This window comes from Oncorhynchus clarkii, chromosome 26, assembly GCF_045791955.1.
Source record: "Oncorhynchus clarkii lewisi isolate Uvic-CL-2024 chromosome 26, UVic_Ocla_1.0, whole genome shotgun sequence".
NCBI classification, from domain to species: Eukaryota; Metazoa; Chordata; class Actinopteri; order Salmoniformes; family Salmonidae; genus Oncorhynchus; species Oncorhynchus clarkii.
In genome coordinates this window covers 34,028,449-34,048,842 of record NC_092172.1, presented here as the reverse complement: position 1 = coordinate 34,048,842, position 20,394 = coordinate 34,028,449, and the positions used below count along the sequence as shown (strand labels likewise).

The 20,394-nt window shown below is 45.3% G+C and overlaps 1 protein-coding gene across 4 annotated transcripts in view; it reads left to right on the top strand.

The window, feature by feature from the left end:
* Positions 1–20,394, top strand: part of LOC139384481 (cell migration-inducing and hyaluronan-binding protein-like) — a 176,285-nt gene that overhangs the window by 91,544 nt on the left and 64,347 nt on the right. For all 4 annotated transcript variants that reach the window (XM_071129267.1, XM_071129266.1, XM_071129268.1 and 1 more), the window contains exons 3-11: positions 115–252; positions 3,675–3,813; positions 4,544–4,780; positions 7,785–7,964; positions 11,903–11,973; positions 13,195–13,290; positions 13,533–13,654; positions 14,129–14,276; positions 14,810–15,001. In XM_071129267.1, the coding sequence (XP_070985368.1) occupies positions 115–252; positions 3,675–3,813; positions 4,544–4,780; positions 7,785–7,964; positions 11,903–11,973; positions 13,195–13,290; positions 13,533–13,654; positions 14,129–14,276; positions 14,810–15,001 (1,323 nt within the window). The remainder of the gene's footprint in view (positions 1–114; positions 253–3,674; positions 3,814–4,543; positions 4,781–7,784; positions 7,965–11,902; positions 11,974–13,194; positions 13,291–13,532; positions 13,655–14,128; positions 14,277–14,809; positions 15,002–20,394) is intronic.

Below are 20,394 nucleotides of genomic sequence, written 5' to 3'. Positions count from 1 at the left end.
ATGAATGAATTATAGGATGTTGGCATGGTGTTTGTTGTTGGAAACTATGGGCCAGATCAGAACTTCAGTGATCTGTGTGTGTCATGACGTTAACCCTATTGGTCGATCCAACAGTGTGTCCAGACAGGGAGCCCGGCCTGCAGCCATGGACCCCCGGCCACAGTGAAGCCCACCATGTTACCATTGGCTATGGCAGAAAGGTCCTCCTCACCTCTTCAGCTACTGTCCACTCCATAGAGATCCTCAACGGAGGTACGTCTGTCTGTGTGTGTGTGTCTGCAATCATATTGTTAAACTGTCACCCAAATTTACTTTATCCATCAATTGTGTGTGTGTGACAGTCTTGCTTCCGTCCCAAACTGGGCTCAACCAGGGATTCTCTGCAGACATCGACAACAGTCACCCTCAAAGCATTGTTACCTATCGCTCCACAAAAGCTTGCAGAGCAAAGGAAACCACTACTTCAAGGTCTCAGAGCGAGTTACGTCACCGATTGAAATGCCGCTAGTGTACACCGCTAACTAGCTAGCCATTTCACATGGTTTACACCAGGGGTGTCAAAGTCAAATGGACGGAGGGCCAAATAAAAAAATCAGCTACAAGACGAGGGCCGGACTGTTCGAATGTTCATTGAAAAATTTTTAAATGACGCATATAGTCTAGTGAACCTAATTGAACCTACTGAAAACCTAACAAATATATTACAATATGATCAGATAAATAAAGCAATATTTTCTTATGGCTCTGTCAGTAATCTTTAATTTTCAACAGACACAAAAGACAAATTTCCTTTATATAAATATCCCCATAACATGAACATTAAATGAAAGAAACCGGTATTCAAGGCACCATCAGTAGACTATATTTTCTATTTTAGCAAAAGTGGGCTAAATTTACTTCAAAGAAAAAACAATAATAGCAATTTTCTATCATCCACTCAACTGAAATATTTTTAAAATATAATTGGATTGAAATACAAAAAAATAAAGTGCAAAAATCTATTAATCAAAAACAACACTTTGTTTAAGGAGAAGTAACATGCAGTGAAAACAAATATTAAATTTTAACTTTTAAACTTGAACTGAGTAAAAACTCTAAATATGTGATTGCACAGTAATGTTCACTTGTTTGAGGTTGAGGGTGATACTTGGTGGTGTCCCATCTTTTCCACAAGTTCATCAATGTTCGGGGTAAGGCTCTGAGCTGAAGAAATCCTCAGAATTGAGTGGAGGTGTTCAGCAGTAAGTCGACTTCTGTGTGATGTTTTGTTCAGGTTCATCAAAGAAAACAGTTGTTCACACAGGTATGTGCTGCCAAACATAGACAACGTTTGAGCAGCCTGGATGCGCAGCTGGGGCATTGTGCCGGGGAGGAAACGGGCGAACTCCGCAGCACCCACTGCCGCATATTTTGCCCTCAGTGCATCATTGCATTGGAGGTCAATCAACTCCATTTGGAGGTTTGGTGGTGAGCTTTCCACGTCAACAGCAAATGGGTTACCGAGCAGTTCCAACCTGCTTTTTTGTGCTTCAAAGTCAGCAAATCGGCGTCGAAAGTCAGCGGCAAGCATACCTATTTTATCAGCCAACTGTGTGCTCGGGAACGCACTGGTAGAGAGCTTCTCTTTCATGGTCTGGCAGCTGGGAAAGTGGCTCAAATTTTCTTTCCGCATCTGCGTCTCCCACAGAGTCAGTTTGGTTTTAAATGCCTTCACTGTACTGTACATATCAGAGATGACACGATCCCGACCCTGCAGCTGCAAGTTTATTGCATTCAGATGACTCGTAATGTCACACAGAAAAGCCATTTCACACAGAAACATTTCGTCTCGGAGTTGTGTTGTGTCTTTCCCTTTGCTGTCCAAGAACAGACAAATCTCCTCACGAAGCTCGAAACATCTTTGAAGCACCTTTCCCTGGCTTAGCCATCGCACCTCTGTGTGATAAGGCAAATCACCATGCTCCGTTTCTAACTCCGTCAGAAATGCCTTGAACTGGCGGTGATTCAAACCTTTGGCTCTGATAAAGTTAACTGTGCGCGTGATGATGCTCATTACATGCTCCATTTTCAAGGCTTTACCGCACAACGCTTCCTGGTGTATGATACAATGATAAGCTGTCAGCTCACCTGTCGCGTTTTCCTCTTGCATCTTTTCCCGTATCTTCGCCACCAGTCCGCTCCTGTGTCCACACATCGCAGGTGCTCCGTCGGTTGTCAAACCCACGAGTTTTTCCCAAGGCAGCTCCATCTCATTTACACATCTTGACACCTCTTCATACAAATCATGCCCCGTAGTTGTGCCATGCATAGGACGTAAAGCCAAAAACTCCTCTGTCACGCTTAGGTTGGAGTCCACTCCGCGGATGAAAATTGACAACTGGGCAATGTCAGAAATGTCGGTGCTCTCATCCACAGCCAAGGAATATGCAATAAAATCTTTTCCCTTTTTCACAAGCTGCTCTTTTAGATTGATGGACAACTGGTCTACTCTCTCGGCAATGGTGTTTCTGCTCAGACTCACATTTAAAAAGAGTTGCCTTTTTTCTGGGCAAACTTCGTCACAAACTTTAATCATGCAGTTTTTGATGAAATCCCCCTCCGTAAATGGCCGGGCTGATTTAGCGATCTCTTCTGCCAAAATAAAACTGGCCTTGACAGCAGCCTGGCCTTGTGATTTGGCTTTTTTGAACAGAGCCTGTCGAGATTTGAGGCCTCGTTTTAATTCCTCTGCCTTTTGTAGCCTTTGTTCCATGTCCATATTCTTGTTTTTGTCCGCGTGTTTCGTTTCATAATGTCGTCTCAGATTATACTCTTTCAGTACCGCCACACTTTCTCCACACAGAAGACACACAGGTTTTCCAGCTACCTTCGTGAACATATACTCCGACTCCCACCTTGTTTGAAACCCCCGGTTCTCAGTATCCACCTTCCGTTTTGCCATTTTTGATGGGTATCTGAAAGTTAATTTTACTGTGATGCTGACGACTGCTGTGCCAATAAATATTGAAATGAAGCAGCCTACTGCTCGGTGCGTCACCTTTGCATTGTGGGAAATGTAGTATTGGTGCGTGTAAAAGATCTGCGGGCTGCCGGCTTGCTGCGGGCCGGTTCTAATAATAAATCAAGATCATCCCAGGGGCCGTAAAAAACCTTCTTGCGGGCCGGATGTGGCCCGCGGGCCTTGACTCTGACATATGTGGTTTACACCCTTTGACCTTCTCCTTCTCCACAGCAACCAGTGATCTGAGTCAACATCATCAATGTAACAGTGTAGCTATTTCACACTGGTTACATGTGTATGTGTGAGTTAGGAACCTGATACTGTGTGTCCAGGTAACCACTAACTCACAGTCAAATCAAAGTCCCCATCTCTCATCCACTTCTCTACAGGACTACATAACCTCTGTCAGATGGACGTTAATTAATTAATTAATTAATTAATTAAATGCAGCCCTCATAAAGGGTTATTGAGTTTCCCCCCCTGTGTCTGTGTCTGTGTGTGTGTCTGTGTCTATGTCTGTCTGTGTTTGTGTGAGCCACAGCTCAGTGCCATAAAAGGAAGGGAGATGTGATGTGTCAGGCCCCAGGGCATGAAATACCTGCCAGGAGATCTCACCAGTAAAGATCTCTCTCTCTCTCTCTCTCTCTCTCTCTCTCTCTCTCTCTCTCTCTAGGAAAGTTAGTGATAGCAGACTCGTATCGTCCCATCCTACTGCGTACCAAACACATTCTGATCGGCAACAGAGGACAGCTGCACATAGGAAGTCCTGACTGCCCGTATAAGGGCAACCTTACCATCTCCTTATTTGGAAGGTGGGTTTTGAACCCAGACCAGATCTCATAGCCTTCAGCCCTCAACCTATTTGGTAGCCTCTAGACTCTATCCTCTTTCTCCTAGTCTCAAGCCTCTTTGTCATAGCTCCTATCCTCTATCGTCTAGCCTCTATTCTCTTAGCCCTTATCTCCTAGCCCCTCGACTCTATCTCCTCACTTCTATCTCCTAGCCTCTAGCCTGTAACTCATAGCCTCTGTCTATTAGCCCCTAGACTCTGTCTATTAGCCCCTAGACTCTATCTATTAGCCCCTAGTCTCTATCTCCTAGACTCTATCTCCTATCCCCTCGCCTCTATCTCCTAGCCCCTAGCCTATATCTATTAGCCCCTAGCCTCTATCTCCTAGCCTCTATCTCCTAGCCCCTAGCCTCTATCTATTAGCCCCTAGCCTCTATCTCCTAGCCTCTATCTCCTAGCCCCTAGCCTCTATCTATTAGCCCCTAGCCTCTATCTCCTCACCTCTATCTCCTAGCCCCTAGTCTCTATCTATTAGCCCCTAGTCTCTATCTATTAGCCCCTAGCCTCTATCTCCTAGCCTCTGTCTCTTAGGCTCTATTTCCTAGCCTCTATCTCCTAGCCCCTAGCCTCTATATCCTAGTCTTTAGACTTTATCTGGTATATTCTAGCCTATATCCCCTTATCCCCTATTGTGTAACCCTCTAGCCCATATTCTTTATTAATTGGTTGATCAATCATTGACTCTTCTCCAGGTCTGACGACACAGACACAGAGCACAGTTACTTTGGCCGTAAGTACATTGGTGTGGGGACAGGAGGGACACTGGAGATCCATGGGGAGAAGAAGTTGTCGTGGACCTTCCTCAACAAGACCCTGCACCCAGGGGAGAGCGAGGACAACAGCTACCTGTTCGAGAGGGGCTGGGGCAACCGGGGGATCATAGTTCATGTCATCGACCCCAAGACTGGAGAAGTGCTCCACAATGATAGGTATTTTATATGTTGTCATGTTTTTATTTCACCTTTAGGCTTGCACAATTCTGGTAAATTTTTCAAAAGTTCCCAGGTTTTCGGAAATGTTGGTTGGAAGGATGTCCTGCGTGTTACTGTCTTATTCCAGAAATGTTGGTTGGAAGGATGTCCTGCGTGTTGCCGTCTTATTCCAGAAATGATGGTTGGAAGGATGTCCTGCGTATTACCGTCTTATTTCAGAAATGTTGGTTGGAAGGATGTCCTGCGTGTTACTGTCTTATTTCAGAAATGTTGGTTGGAAGGATGTCCTGCGTATTACTGTCTTATTCCAGAAATGATGGTTGGAAGGATGTCCTGCGTATTACCGTCTTATTCCAGAAATGTTGGTTGGAAGGATGTCCTGCGTATTACCGTCTTATTCCAGAAATGATGGTTGGAAGGATGTCCTGCGTATTACTGTCTTATTCCAGAAATGTTGGTTGGAAGGATGTCCTGCGTATTACCGTCTTATTCCAAAAATCTTCCAACTGGGATTTCTGGAAAACCTGGGGACTTCTGGAAAACCTGGGGACTTCTGGAAAACTTGGGAACTTCTGGAAAACCTGGGAACTTCTGGAAAACTTGGGGACTTCTGGAAAACCTGAGGACTTCTGGAAAACCTGGGGACTTCTGGAAAACCTGGGGACTTCTGGAAAACCTGGGGACTTCTGGAAAACCTGGGGACTTCTGGAAAGTTACTGGAATTATGTAACCCTTTCACCTTGACTGTTTTTTTTGACAGCTTTTTTTTTTTTACATCTAAACTCTATTTAACTTTGTTTAATAGTAGCAACATTAGCCTGCCAACAATCACTGAAAATAAATGACTTCAACACCCCTGTTGCAACAGAACGGTTGTGATAAGCAAACATGTTTAAAAAAACAACACTGGAGGAATTGGTTGTCTCTTTAAATCTGGAATCCTTCATAGTGAAACTGCCTTGTCCGTTTGGAATATTACAACAAAGAAGTTACTGCAGACAACCCTCTGACATCATGGCAGGGGGAAGCGAACAGCACAATATGTACTGCTATTTTCAGTGTTGACCACTCTGCTCAACACACCTCACCTCCGTTTAGTCCACTAAAATAATTTGAACAAAAGTGCTGGGGCGGACAGTGGACACCGAAATGCGGAGCGGTTTCCCCTAATGCAGATTCTATTTTTAAGTCATGACAGATATTGTTATTATCAGAACTCAGGATAAGACCCAGATGCAGACAGCTAGAATCACATATGTTTATTGACCCAAACAGGGGCCAGGCAGAAGACTGGTCAAGGGCAGTAAGGGCAGGTCGGTAATCCAGGGCAGAGTCAATAAGGTACAGAACAGCAGGCAGGCTCAGGGTCAGGGCAGGCAGAGGTCGGTAAATCCAGGGCAGAGTCAGGCAGGTACAGAACGGCAAACAGGCTCGGGGTCAGGGCAGGCAGAGGTTCGTAATCGGGTCAGGGTCAGGCAGGTACAGAACGGCAGGCAGGCTCGGGGTCAGGGCAGGCAGAGGTTCGTAATCGGTTCAGGGTTAGGCAGGTACAGAACGGCAGGCAGGCTCGGGGTCAGGGCAGGCAGAGGTTCGTGATCGGGTCAGAGTCAGGCAGGTACAGAACGGCAGGCAGGCTCGGGGTCAGGGTCAGGCAGGTACAGAACGGCAGGCAGGCTCGGGGTCAGGGCAGGCAGGTACAGAACGGCAGGCAGGCTCGGGGTCAGGGCAGGCAGGTACAGAACGGCAGGCAGGCTCGGGGTCAGGGTCAGGCAGGTACAGAACGGCAGGCAGGCTCGGGGTCAGGGCAGGCAGGCTCGTGGTCAGGGCAGGCAGATACAGAACGGCAGGCAGGCTCGGGGTCAGGGCAGGCAGGTACAGAACGGCAGGCAGGCTCGGGGTCAGGGTCAGGCAGGTACAGAACGGCAGGCAGGCTCGGGGTCAGGGCAGGCAGGTACAGAACGGCAGGCAGGCTCGGGGTTAGGGCAGGCAGGTACAGAACGGCAGGCAGGCTCGGGGTCAGGGCAGGCAGGCTTGGGGTCAGGGCAGGCAGAATGGTCAGAACCGGGGAAACTAGGAAACAGAAACTTGAGAAAGCAGGAAGATGAAAAAACATGCTTTTAAGACCTGACAAGACAAGACGAACTGGCAACAGACAAAGAGAGGATGGCGAAGATAGGTGACACCTAGAGGGGGTGGAGACAAGCACAAAGACAGGTGAAACAGATCAGGGTGTGACAGTTATAATATGACACTAGAAGATAGGGAGAATAGCAAACACACTCCTGTTGGTATTAACTATCTAATAGATTTATAATGTTCTCCCTATCCCATCGTTCAACATCTCTGATTGGATAAAGAATGTCAGAAAACATTTAATATGTACTGTAGTTAGAAAAACATTTCATATGCCGAGTACTGGTAAACAATCATTAAAAAGCCATTAAACAAAACAAACTTTGCTTCCAAGAGAAGGCAAGTCTTGAGTATTGCGTCAGGAGAAATTAAAACCCCATTTGACAAATGTATTTACTATTGGTTTAATATCAATTACCATTGACCTCAATTTCCTCACACAACCAAATTGAGACCTCACCCTCAAGATCTTACAGTATGCTCCCATGGGACTGTTTTGGGCGCTGTGTGCAATTCATTCATTGATATTTGTTGGTATATTTATCAGAAGATCCACCATAGATCAACCTTCAGAGGAAGATATTTGTTGGAGTGATTGAAGGTCTTTTTTCATGCTCTGTTATGTAGCTATGATATAGGTCAGTGTTTCACATCTCCACTCCTCTAGTAGTGCCAACAGTACATATTTATATTGTGGAACCGGACAAGCACACCTGATGCTACTTGTCAACTAATCATCAAGCCCTTGACAAGTTGAATCGGGTGTTTTTGTCCGACACAACACAAATGTGTGCCATTCGTGGTACCGGAATTGGGAAACACTGATATAGACTAACCATTCACCTCCCCCTCCCACTCCATTACCCAGGTTTGACACATACCGCAGTAAAGAAGAGAGTCGTCGCCTGGCCCAGTATGTAGATGTGGTAGACAATGGGATGATTCTGGCCATGATGGTCAACGATGAGGGGTCTAACAACCTAGAGGACTCGGCCAGGAAGATCCTCACCAAGCTGGGGAGTAAAGACTTCCACCGCCTGGGCTTCCGGTAGGTTCCTTGACCCCTGTCCTCCATCCAGGGAATTTTGAAACCAATATTATATTATACATGTTATGATGATTGATATTATTAGTATTAGGTCATTTTTTTGGAAGACTCTTACTAAGCTGGGCAGCAGACACTCCTTGACCCCTGACCTCTAACCCAGGGGTTTCCCAAAATCCTTTTAAGCATTGTGATCCATCTGTAGCCAACCATTTCTGCAGCTGCTTGGTCTGAACCAACTGTCTTTGGGGCAACTGCCAGGGCTGCAAGGAACTTGAAATCAAAGGCCATGGACAGATGGAATGTTAGAGTACTCTGTTCTGCTGGTAATGTTTAGAATAGATACTAAGTGGTATACTAAATGGTAAATCACTTTTTGTAGCTTTACCATTGAATGTCTTATTTCTAATCTATAGCCACAGCCGAGGGTTAAGACACCTTGAAGCCACCAATTGGCCCTGACTTGGTGTGTTGTGAGTTGAGTCCTGAGCCACAGGAGAAATACATTTCTCTTAATCCTTTCTCTGTAGTTTCCCTGGGGTAGTGCGTGCAGAGCACGATAGTGCTAGCGTAGCCACCTTGCTTAGCATTAGTGGATTATTCCTTCTCTCCTTGCCTGGATGGCTCAACCTCCCTCTCACCTTCTCTCTACCTCTACTTCCACCTCTCCCAACCTCTCTCTCTACCCCCCCTCTCTCTCTCTGTCTCTCTCTACCTCTCTCTACCTCCCTATCTCTCACTACCTCTTTACACATCTCTTTACCTCTCTCCACCTCCCTCTACCCCTCTCTACCTTTCCCTCTATCTTTCTATCCCTCCACACCCGAATGGATATGCTTCGCTAGAGTATGATAGCACGAGAGTAGCCACCTAGCATAACCACCTAGCGTAGCCACCCAGCGTACCGACCTAGCATAGCCTCCTAGCGTAGCGCTAGCAGATGACTCCTCTCCTGACCTGTTTGTCAGGCAGTGCTGCGCTGGCTGACCTAGCATAGCCTCCTAGCGTAGCGCTAGCAGATGACTACTCTCCTAACCTGTTTGTCAGGCAGTGCTGCGCAGGCTGACCTAGCATAGCGATGTAGCATTGCATAACATCACACTCTGATTTATAGCCTCTTATTCTCCCTCTTACTTTCTCTCCCTCTCCCTCGTCTAGCCACCAGTGTCTCTTTATCTCTCCTGGCACAGGACTGCTTAGAGAAAGCAGGGCAGAGAAGAAGAAATAAAAGGAAGAAACATATGCTAGCAAGTCTCTCTCTCTCTCTCTCTCTCTCTCTCTCTCTCTCTCTCTCTCTCTCTCTCTCTCTCTCTCTCTCTCTCTCTCTCTCTCTCTCTCTCTCTCTCTCTCTCTCTCTCTCTCTCTCTCTCTCTCTCTCTCTCTCAATGTATTAAAGTATCTCAGGAATGCATGGAAAATTGAAAGTAAATTTAGCTATGATACGAAAACCTAATACAGCTGGATTCAGGCCTTGGAGGAAAAAAAACTCTTAAACTGAGGGTTAGTGAGTAGCATTTAAGTGAGCTAATCGTATATTCAGACTTATTGCATTCCTTCCATACAGTAGAACTCAACTCAACCACCACCAGTATGTTGGAATGTCTGACAATGGCTGTCAGAATGGGGTTAGAAGAATCAGTGTGTGTGTGTCCGTACGTGCGTACGTGCACATGTGTGGTCAGGAGGGTTTACCATGGCTTAGAGCAGGTGTGTCAAACACACCCATTAAATCCATCCTGCGGGTGGTTTAGGGAAATAACCTTAATCAACAATTAAATTACAAAAATAAATGCAAAATGTGTAGAATTGACCTACATCTATTGTATCTTCACTCTGTCCATCTTCATATCAGTCATATATAGTCTCTTCACTCTGTCCAGCTTGATAAGTCATCTATAGTCTCTTCACTCTGTCCAGCTTGATAAGTCATCTATAGTCTCTTCACTCTATCCAGCTTGATAACAGTAATCTATAGTCTCTTCACTCTGTCCAGCTTGATAAGTCATCTATAGTCTCTTCACTCTGACCAGTTTGATAAGTCATCTATAGTCTCTTCACTCTGTCCAGCTTGATAATAGTCATCTATAGTCTCTTCACTCTGTCCAGCTTGATAAGAGTCATCCAAATGAAAGCTAGACAGTCAGGGAACATAAACAATTCCAAAGCAATGGATAGAGGACTTTTTTTTGCACATTTTGATGGTGTGGAAATATAATGCATTTGAAGACTGAATGCAAGGCAACATGAGTTTAATACCACAGAGAATGGGAAGCTTGGCAGCAACGCCAGTGCAGTAACCCGGTTAGTGTCCAAATTATAAAAGTGTGTGTGTGTCAGTGCGTGTGTGTGTCAGTGTCAGTGTCAGTGTGTGTGTGTGTGTGTTTGTCTACTGTTGTCGAGTAAGTCACAGCTAATTTTCTCCAACATCCAGAGAACCAAAGTTTACAAGTATCCCACAGAAACATCTCCACACCACGTCCTCAGATGAGAAGAGAGAGAGAGAGAAAGACCGATGAAGGACCGATGTCTCTTGTCGCCTATCCTTCCTGACACTTGTGCCAAACAGTGTTAAAGCAGAATAAGGAATGTATTATTTGCGGTGTGCCAGAGAACATTTTAATAAGGCAATCATTTTGGCAACAAGAAGATCTCAGCAATCCATCCTCCATGAATGCAATTTACATATGTTTACCAAAGTCACAGTGGTATTTTTGTGTGTGTGTGTGTGTGTGTGTGTGTGTGTGTGTGTGTGTGTGTGTGTGTGTGTGTGTGTGTGTGTGTGTCTGTGTGTGTCTGTGTGTGTCTGTGTGTGTCTGTGTGTCTGTGTGTGTGTGTGTGTTGCCCTTACATGTCATGAAAGCCTATAGTTGTTGATATAATGTCTTATTGTAGACACCTTTAGAGATATATCTGGCATGCTGATCTATATAAAACGTCACATCATTTTGCTTGTCTCCGGTAACGTTGCTGTTAGAATGAGAACATGATGGCTAGCTAGTGTAAAGGACGTCACGCTGCTTGATTAGCGAGTTCTTCCTCCTGATTCGGCCCACACCTGGTGCAAACTCGGGACCTCTTCAGGCTAAGGAATACGTTTCACACATCCCCATGTCCTACACATGCATTATAGGTAGCAAAGCTACAAGACAGCAAAATGGAACTGCTCACTACTGATGTCCCCCAAGGCTCGGTGGTAGGCCCTTTCCTTTTCTCTCTATACACCAAGTCACTCAGTTTGTTTCAGTGGCTGGGAACTGCTCACTACTTATGTCCCCCAAGGCTCGGTGGTTGGCCCTCTCCTCTTCTCTCTGTACACCAAGTCACTCAGTTTGTTTCAGTGGCTGGGAACGGACTCCTTTTCCTTTTTTCTAAATGACCAGCTAGAACGTTGACGATGACTTTTGTTCTAATGTCAGTTCTCTGACTGTTCCTGGTGGAATCCTAATGCATAATGTAGATGGAATGTCTTAGTGTGAATATCACACAGACTCTCTTCAGACACCTAGCACGCCACACGCACACACAAACACACACACACACACATCTCTCCCCTGACACTCGTGTCACTGTGTCCTCGCAAGAGTGAGGCATGATGGGATTGCTACTGTAATTACCCATCCTGCCTCTGGGTTTTTCCGACAGCCCGTCACTCCTTATGTCAACATCATTACCAGGGCTAGCTGGAAGTGTGTGTGTGTGTGTGTGTGTGTGTGTGTGTGTGTGTGTGTGTGTGTGTGTGTGTGTGTGTGTGCGCGTGTGTGCGTATCTGTGTGTGTCTAATGTCAATATCTCTCTCCCCTCTCCTCCATATTTTTCTTTACTTTCCATCTATCCTTGTCCTCTTGCATCCTCACACTTTCAATCTCCCTATTTCTTCCCCCCCCTCTCCACTTTCTGTCTCTCCACCTCTTCTCTCCCTCCCTCCATCCATCTCTCCTCAGTCATCCCTGGAGTTTCATTGCGTTGAAAGGCAACTCGTCCTCTGCAGTGGAGGATCATGCTATCTATCAAGGTGAACCTCTCTCTCATCTCTCTCTCCTTTCTCTTCCCTCAACCTCTCCCTCACAATATCTCTTTCTTTCATCCACCTCCCTCTCTCCCTTCACTTCTCTCAATCTCTTACTTTCTAGAGTATCTCTCCCCTTTCTCTTTCTCTCTCTCTCTCTCTCTTACTTTCTAGAGTATCTCTCCCCTTTCTCTCTCTCTCTCTCTCTCTCTCTCTCTCTCTTACTTTCTATAGTATCTCTCCCCTTTCTCTCTCTCTCTCTCTCTCTCTCTCTCTCTCTCTCTCTCTTACTTTCTAGAGTATCTATCCCCTTTCTCTCTCTCTCTCTCTCTCTCTCTCTCTCTTACTTTCTAGAGTATCTCTCCCCTTTCTCTCTCTCTCTCTCTCTCTCTCTCTCTCTCTCTCTTACTTTCTAGAATATATCTCCCCTCTCTCTCTCTCTCTTTCACTTTCTAGAATATATCTCCCCCTTCTCTCTCTCTTTCTCTCTCTTTCTTTCTAGGGTATTTATCCACTTCTCTCTCTCTCTCTTTCTTTCCAGAGTATATCTCCCCCTTCTCTCTCTCTCTTTCTTTCTAGAGTATTTCTCCCCTTCTCTCTCTCTCTTACTTTCTAGAGTATATCTCCCCTCTCTCTCTATCTTACTTTCTAGAATATATATCCCCCTTCTCTCTCTCTCTCTTTCTTTCTAGAGTATTTCTCCCCTTCTCTCTCTCTCTCTTTCTTTCTATAGTATTTCTCCCCTTCTCTCTCTCTCTCTTTCTTTCTTTCTAGAGTATATCTCCCCCTTCTCTCTCTCTCTCTCTCTCTCTTTCTTTCTAGAGTATTTCTCCCCTTCTCTCTCTCTCTCTCTCTTTCGCTCTCTATTGTACTTGTATTTCTTAGTTTACATAGTGTTATAGATGTTATAAACCAAACACCTGTCTGGACAGACAGACAAACAGAAAGATGAACAGACAGACGAACAGACAGACAACAGACGGACAGCCGGGCAGACGGACAGACAACAGACGGACAGCCGGACGGACGGACAGTTAGTGGGAGAGTGAAAGAAAGAAAACACAGACTGTTAAAGTATGCTGGGCATGTCCTCTACTTACTCTGCTGACTCGTGTGTGTGTGTGTGTGTGTGTGTGTGTGTGTGTGTGTGTGTGTGTGTGTGTGTGTGTGTGTGTGTGTGTGTGTGTGTGTGTGTGTGTGTGTGTGTGTGTGTGTGTGTGAAAACAGGGACCAAAGCCTCCTCGGAGGCTCGTAGTTCACGCATGTTCCAGTCAGAATACGGAGAGCACTTCACCATCACCACTTCCAGCCAATGGGTGCAAGGTAACACACACTCACTTCTGACTGGCCGTCGGGGGCATGTCATCACTGTTTGAAAGCCTTTGATTTAAATTCAGCTCAACAGAGAGGGGGGGGGGGGGGGGGGGTAGGTATTCCATGCTGTGAATTCTAGCTCCATGCACACACACACACACACACACACACACACATTCATGCACACACACACATCAACATCTTGGCAACGGTGTGTAGGAATCCCATTGAAATGAGTGTGTGTGTCACAGAGGCAGAGTGGACTGAGTGGTTTGACAGAGATGATGAGAGAGGATCAGGAGACTGGGAGAAGCTGTCTGACCTCCACAAGGCTTACCCTGACCGCCTCTGTAGCACTCCCATGGATATACAGGTAAAACACACACACACACACACACACACACACACACACCTGAACAGCTGGTGCCAATAGCTCTGTAGCAGTCGAATAACTTTGGAACAATAATGTGCCAAAAGAAGTCAAAGCTTAGCTTGATCTATTTCCATTTTTATTGCCTGTTATTATGATGAGGCCACAGCAGCCAGCACTGTGTGTGTGTTCACAGATACTACATTCACTCTGCCACCATGTATCCACAGTGAAGACTAAACACACACACGCACACACTGTCAGTCACTTTCTGTCTGTCATACCCACACAGTCTACTGTGACAGGAAAAAGCTCACTTCTTTCTCCTCAGTGTTTTAAACAGACATTATTTTACCATAAACAAACTGCCGTCTTGGTTTGTTGTTTGGATGTCGAAGGCAAGGCTTCTGTTAAGCACTGCTGTGACAAATGTAATTATTATTTTCCCTCTACCTCTTCCTTCTCTCTCTCTTCCAGGCTGAGTCCCATGATGGTGTGCCATCTAACGAGACAGGAGATGTCATCTATAAGTCTGACAGGGACTACGGCTTCGTCTGTCTCAACAAGGACCAGAGCCACGGCCTCTGCCACAACTACCGAGTACGCTTCCTCTGTGGTAAACTAGGTACGGACACCGGTCTGTAGTTGGGTGCCCGTGTGCATCTGTATGTGTGTGTGTCCACATGCATGTGTTTCTGTGTGTGCCAACGGCTTTAAAAAAAATGTAAACATTTATTTAACTAGGCAAGTAAGTTAAGAACAAATTATTATACAGACAGAGACAGAGAGAGAGAGAGAGAGAGAGAGAGAGAGAGAGAGAGAGAGAGAGAGAGAGAGAGAGAGAGAGAGAGAGAGAGAGAGAGAGAGAGAGAGAGAGAGAGAGAGAGAGAGAGAGAGAGAGAGAGAGAGAGAGAGAGAGAGAGAGAGAGAGAGAGAGAGAGAGAGAGAGAGAGAGAGAGAGAGAGAGAGAGAGAGAGAGAGAGAGAGAGAGAGAGAGAGAGAGAGAGAGAGAACACGGCTCCTCTTCATTGGAGTTTATTCAGTTAACCTGACAGCCCAGCTGCTCCAACTGATTTATGGGATGGGTGCGTGCGTTTGTGTGTGTGTCAGTGCATTTGATATAACCAAATTGATTGACGTATTTCTCTGTCCCTCCAGTGCGTCCCCAGGCCTCCATCTCTATAGTGCATCTTTCCAACAGCACTGTCCTGGAGTTATCTGAGCCAGCTGAAGGCTGGGGCCCAGGAGACAGACTGGTGCTGGCCAGTACTGACTACTCTATGCACCAGGCTGAGGAGTTCACCATACTACCCTGCCCTGCCTGTGGGCCCACACAGGTTAAAGTCCAAGGTGAGTGAGTGTGGGGTGGATAAAAAATTTAAAAAAAACATGTATTTCACCTTTATTTAACCAGGTAGGCTAGTTGAGAACAAGTTCTCATTTGCAACTGCGACCTGGCCAAGATAAAGCATAGCAGTGTGAACAGACAACACAGAGTTACACATGGAGTAAACAATTAACAAGTCAGTAACACAGTATAAAAAAAGGAGAGTCTATATACATTGTGTGCAAAAGGCATGAGGAGGTAGGCGAATAATTACAATTTTGCAGATTAACACTGGAGTGATAAATGATCAGATGGTTATGTACAGGTAGAGATATTGGTGTGCAAAAGAGCAGAAAAGTAAATAAATAAAAACAGTATGGGGATGAGGTAGGTAAAAATGCGATTTTTGCAATTCGTTCCAGTCACAGGCAGCAGAGAACTGGAACGAAAGGCGGCCAAATGAGGTGTTTGCTTTAGGGATGATCAGTGAGATACAACTGCTGGAGCGCGTGTTACCATGGGTGTTGCCATCGTGACCAGTGAACTGAGATAAGGCGGAGCTTTAGCTAGCATGGACTTGTAGATGACCTGGAGCCAGTGGGTCTGGCGACGAATATGTAGCGAGGGCCAGCCGACTAGAGCATACAGGTCGCAGTGGTGGGTGGTATAAGGTGCTTTAGTGACAAAACGGATGGCACTGTGATAAACTGCATCCAGTTTGCTGAGTAGAGTGTTGGAAGCAATTTTGTAGATGACATCGCCGAAGTCGAGGATCGGTAGGATAGTCAGTTTTACTAGGGTAAGTTTGGCGGCGTGAGTGAAGCAGGCTTTGTTGCGGAATAGAAAGCCGACTCTAGATTTGATTTTCGATTGGAGATGTTTGATATGAGTCTGGAAGGTGAGTTTACAGTCTAGCCAGACACCTAGGTACTTATAGATGTCCACATATTCTAGGTCGGAACCATCCAGGGTGGTGATGCTAGTCAGGCGTGCGGGTGCAGGCAGTGAACGGTTGAAAAGCATGCATTTGGCTTTACTAGCGTTTAAGAGCAGTTGGAGGCCACGGAAGGAGTGTTTGGCATTGAAGCTCGTTTGGAGGTTAGATAGCACAGTGTCCAAGGATGGTGGAGGGTGTGTACTTGTGTGTGTGTGTGTGTGTGTGTGTACTTGCGTTGGTGTGTGTGTGTGCAAGGTGATGCTGCTGTAATGTCTGTACTTTGCATCAGCAAGTTAAGTCTCCGTGTGAAAAATATAAGTCTAAGGTTGACCGACCTAACGTCTGTTGCAATAGCAACCGAGTCAAAAGTCATAGACCTTAGACTATAGGACAGCTACTAAGGCAGAAACAAGGATTCCATTTCATAACTTTCACCAATCTAGACTGTGTGTGTATCTTTATTGGGTTCCCCATTAGCTGTTGAAGAAGCAGCAGCTATTCTTCCTGGGGTCCACACAAAACATAGAACATGACTAGGGGTTTATTCAGTTAACCTGACAGCCCAGCTGCTCCAACTGATTTATGGGGTGTGTGTGTGTGTGTGTGTGTGTGTGTGTGTGTGTGTGTGTGTGTGTGTGTGTGTGTGTGTGTGTGTGTGTGTGTGTGTGTGTGTGTGTGTGTGTGTGTGTGTGTGTGTGTGTGTGTGTGTGTGTGTGTGTGTGTGTGTGTGTGTGTGTGTGTGTGTGTGTGTGTGTGTGTGTGTGTGTGTGTAAGCACCTTCAACCTTGCTGCCACAGCCTTGGCATGGATTGATGTGTTGAATGATGGACAGAGAGACAGACAGAGAGACATGGTTTGTGTCCAAAATGCCACCCTGTTTACTATATAGTGCACTACTTTAGATTAGGGCCAATAGGGATATATAGTGCACTATATAGGGAGAATACAGGCCTGAGAATGAAGCATAGGTAATGTTTGTATGCCCCAGATTTCTGCTTCCCAGCGCAGAAGCTTGAGCTACTAAATGACAATGGTTGAATGACAGTGGTTTTGTAACACACTGCTCATTGGAACGGACAGAGAGAAGATCGTTTATGTGCTGAAAATAGCTGTTGGAGAGATTCTTGTGAATGTATAAGTGGAAGTTGTATAATAGTGAGTTGTATAATAGTGTGTGTGTGTGTGTGTGTGTGTGTGTGTGTGTGTGTGTGTGTGTGTGTGTGTGTGTGTGTGTGTGTGTGTGTGTGTGTGTGTGTGTGTGTGTGTGTGTGTGTGTGTGTGTGTGTGTGTGTGTGTGTGTGTGTGTGTGTGTGTGTGTGTGTGTGAGCAATAACAAGGTTAGAGTGTTCCAACTCCTAGTCAGTGTCCCAAATGGCCGCAGTGCACTACATTTGACCAGGGATCTAGTAGCACTGTAAAGGGAATAGGGTGTAATTTGGGACACAACCCTAAAGCCTTCTTAAGTTCTTTTTTCTTTTCATGCAAATGGTCCAAACCAAGTGACTTCTTTGGCCAGACAGACTCACAAAATTCAAACAAGTATTCTGACACCCCACCACCTTTCTTTGTCTGTGTGTGTCTGTGTCTGTGTGTGTTTGTGTGTGTGTGTGTGTCTGTGTGTGTCTGTGTGGGTCTGTGTCTGTGTCAGTGTCTGCCACACCATTATACAAGCATAGAGACAATAGTCAAACAAGTGTTCATTGAGAGCAGTCTGAACCTGAGAGAGAGACAGAGGAAGATAGTGAGCAATTCGATGAGATGAAGAAAGGAAGCTTGACTTACTATGAAGCTCCAGAGGCTTCTGGCAGCAAACACTGTCTAAATCCCTGTATACCTATACAACATGTTCCTAATCAGATCCCTGGCCCGAAGCACGTCTCAACTATATCTCCAAACCTGAACTCCATTCCATCTGACTTACAGGGATTTAGGCAGCACTTGCAGTGGGAAATGCTAGAATCCCAGAAAGGCTCTCTCTTCCTGGGGCCAAACATTAATCTATTCCCAGGCTTCTGAAGGCCTCTGGGGCATCATAGTAAGTCATGAGCTTCCTCTCTACATCGCATTATATCTTATGTAATTGCTCTCCATCTCTCTTTCTCTGTCTCTACATCTTTATCCATCTGTCTCTCTTTCTCTGTCTCTACATCTTTATCCATCCATCTCTCTCTTTCTGTCTCTACATCTTTATCTATCTGTCTCTCTTTCTCTGTATCTACATCTTTATCCATCCATCTCTCTCTTTCTGTCTCTACATCTTTATCCATCTGTCTCTCTTTCTCTGTATCTACATCTTTATCCATCTGTCTCTCTTTCTCTGTCTACATCTTTATCCATCTATCTCTCTTTCTCTGTCTCTACATCTTTATCCATCTGTCTCTCTTTCTCTGTCTACATCTTTATCCATCTATCTCTCTTTCTCTGTCTCTACATCTTTATCCATCTGTCTCTCTTTCTCTGTCTCTACATCTTTATCCATCTCTCTCTCTCTCTCTCTGTCTCTCTCTCGCTTTCTCTTTGGCCGTGTCTGAAATCTGTCTTGCGTACTACTTACTAAAACTGCATACTGTGTACTAATCGTACTGCATACTGTGTACTAATCGTACTGCATACTGTGTACTAATCGTACTGCATACTGTGTACTAATCGTACTGCATACTATTGAGAACGTACTGTTTATTAGAAGAGGACTGCAGCACAAACATCAGCATACTAGTCTCATTCTACTGAGCATGTGTTATCTAATGTACATCTAATGTACAAATGCGTTGATTCCCTCCATTCGTTCAGCGCTTACCCTGATTATCACCTGTTGTCAGACACGTGGATCTTAAGAGGATTCTTGTCCTCAATAGTTTGCAGTGAATTCTACTAGATTAAGAAGATGAAATGAGAATGACATCCTGCCATTTAAAGCATACTACATTTTTGAAGTATCACATCCTATAAAACATGATACTGAATATGCCTTCTATTTAGAATGTAGTTAGTTAGTTATTCAGACACTGTCTTTCTATCGCTCTGTCTTACGGATACTGATGTCACCGTACGGATGTCACCGTACCTCTCTCTCTCTCTCGCTCTCTCTCTCTCTATACGGCTAATCTGCTAGTATAGTTTGGCCCTTCATTGAGGAGTTCCTCTACTGTGTTAGTATAGTTTGTTTGTGTTAAAGAAGTTTGTCATCAAGACTTGTTCATAGTGTTTGCTCAGATGTCTAGCAAGCCACCAGAGCCTATGTCTCTAATTGACTATCCTCTAATTGACTATTTCCTATATAGTGCACTAATTTGACCAGGGCCCATAAGGTGTGTGTGTGTGTGTGTGTGCATGGAGCCAGAATTCACAGCATGGAATACCTTTTCTTGGTACCCACCCACCCCTCAACAGGACGTTGAGAAGCTGAGTTTTTGGGGGAAATTGATCCGTGGGCCGCGAGCCGCCAGTTGCCCCTCCCTGAACCAGATGATCAGAGGACTATAATATCAAAGAGAGAAACATGAAAAGATCTGTTATTAGACTAGTAGGTGAAACCAGCCTACAGCAAGACGGTGTGTGTGGGTCTGTGTGGTTGTGTGTAGGTGTGTGGGTGTGGATGCTTGTTTTTTGTATTTGTGTTTATCTGTCTGCTTGCATGTGTGTCTGTGTCTGTTGGGACTGTGTTTCAGCCAATGAAACGTCTCTCTCTGGTTCAGTGAGAGGAAGGGAGAAAGGGACTGAGTGTTCTTCTCAGAGAGAGAGACCATACACTCTGACAGACTTCACACACACACACACACACACACACACAGTTCAGTGGTGGTTGCTGAGGGGAGGACGACTCATAATAATGGCTGGACCGGCGTAAATGGAATGGCATCAAAACACATGGAAACCATGGAAACCATGTATTTGATGTATTTGGACCATTGCACCTATTCTGCTCCAGCTATTACCACTAGCCTGTCCTCCCCAATTAAGGTGCCACCAACCTCCTGTGATACAGTTGTCAGTTAACCTTACCTGTGTTGATGTTACATGACATTATTTTTGGTCGCTGCCTTCATTCCTTTCAGCTCCCAGCCATTCTCTCTGGCTCTATCTCTGCTTTCTAAAAGTGACCACAATTGGCTGTGTGTGTGCGTGTGAGTGTGCGTGCGCGCGCGTGTGTGTGTGTGTGTGTGTGTGTGTGTGTGTGTGTGTGTGTGTGTGTGTGTGTGTGTGTGTGTGTGTGTGTGTGTGTGTGTGTGTGTGTGTGTGTGTGTGTGTGTGTGTGTGTGTGTGTGTGTGTGTGTGTGTGTGCGCACACGCGTGCGTGTGCGTGTGTGTGTATGCTTGCATGCTTTTTGTTAGTTTGACTATAAGAGCAGAGAGATAGTAGATCACTCTGAAGACTTCCACAGTAGATACATCAATGTTTAAAATTCCCTGAATAATGAGTTGTTTATCTAGGGGCTGCACCTCTGTTTTCTAGGCCTATTAATTAGGTGTGTGTGTGTG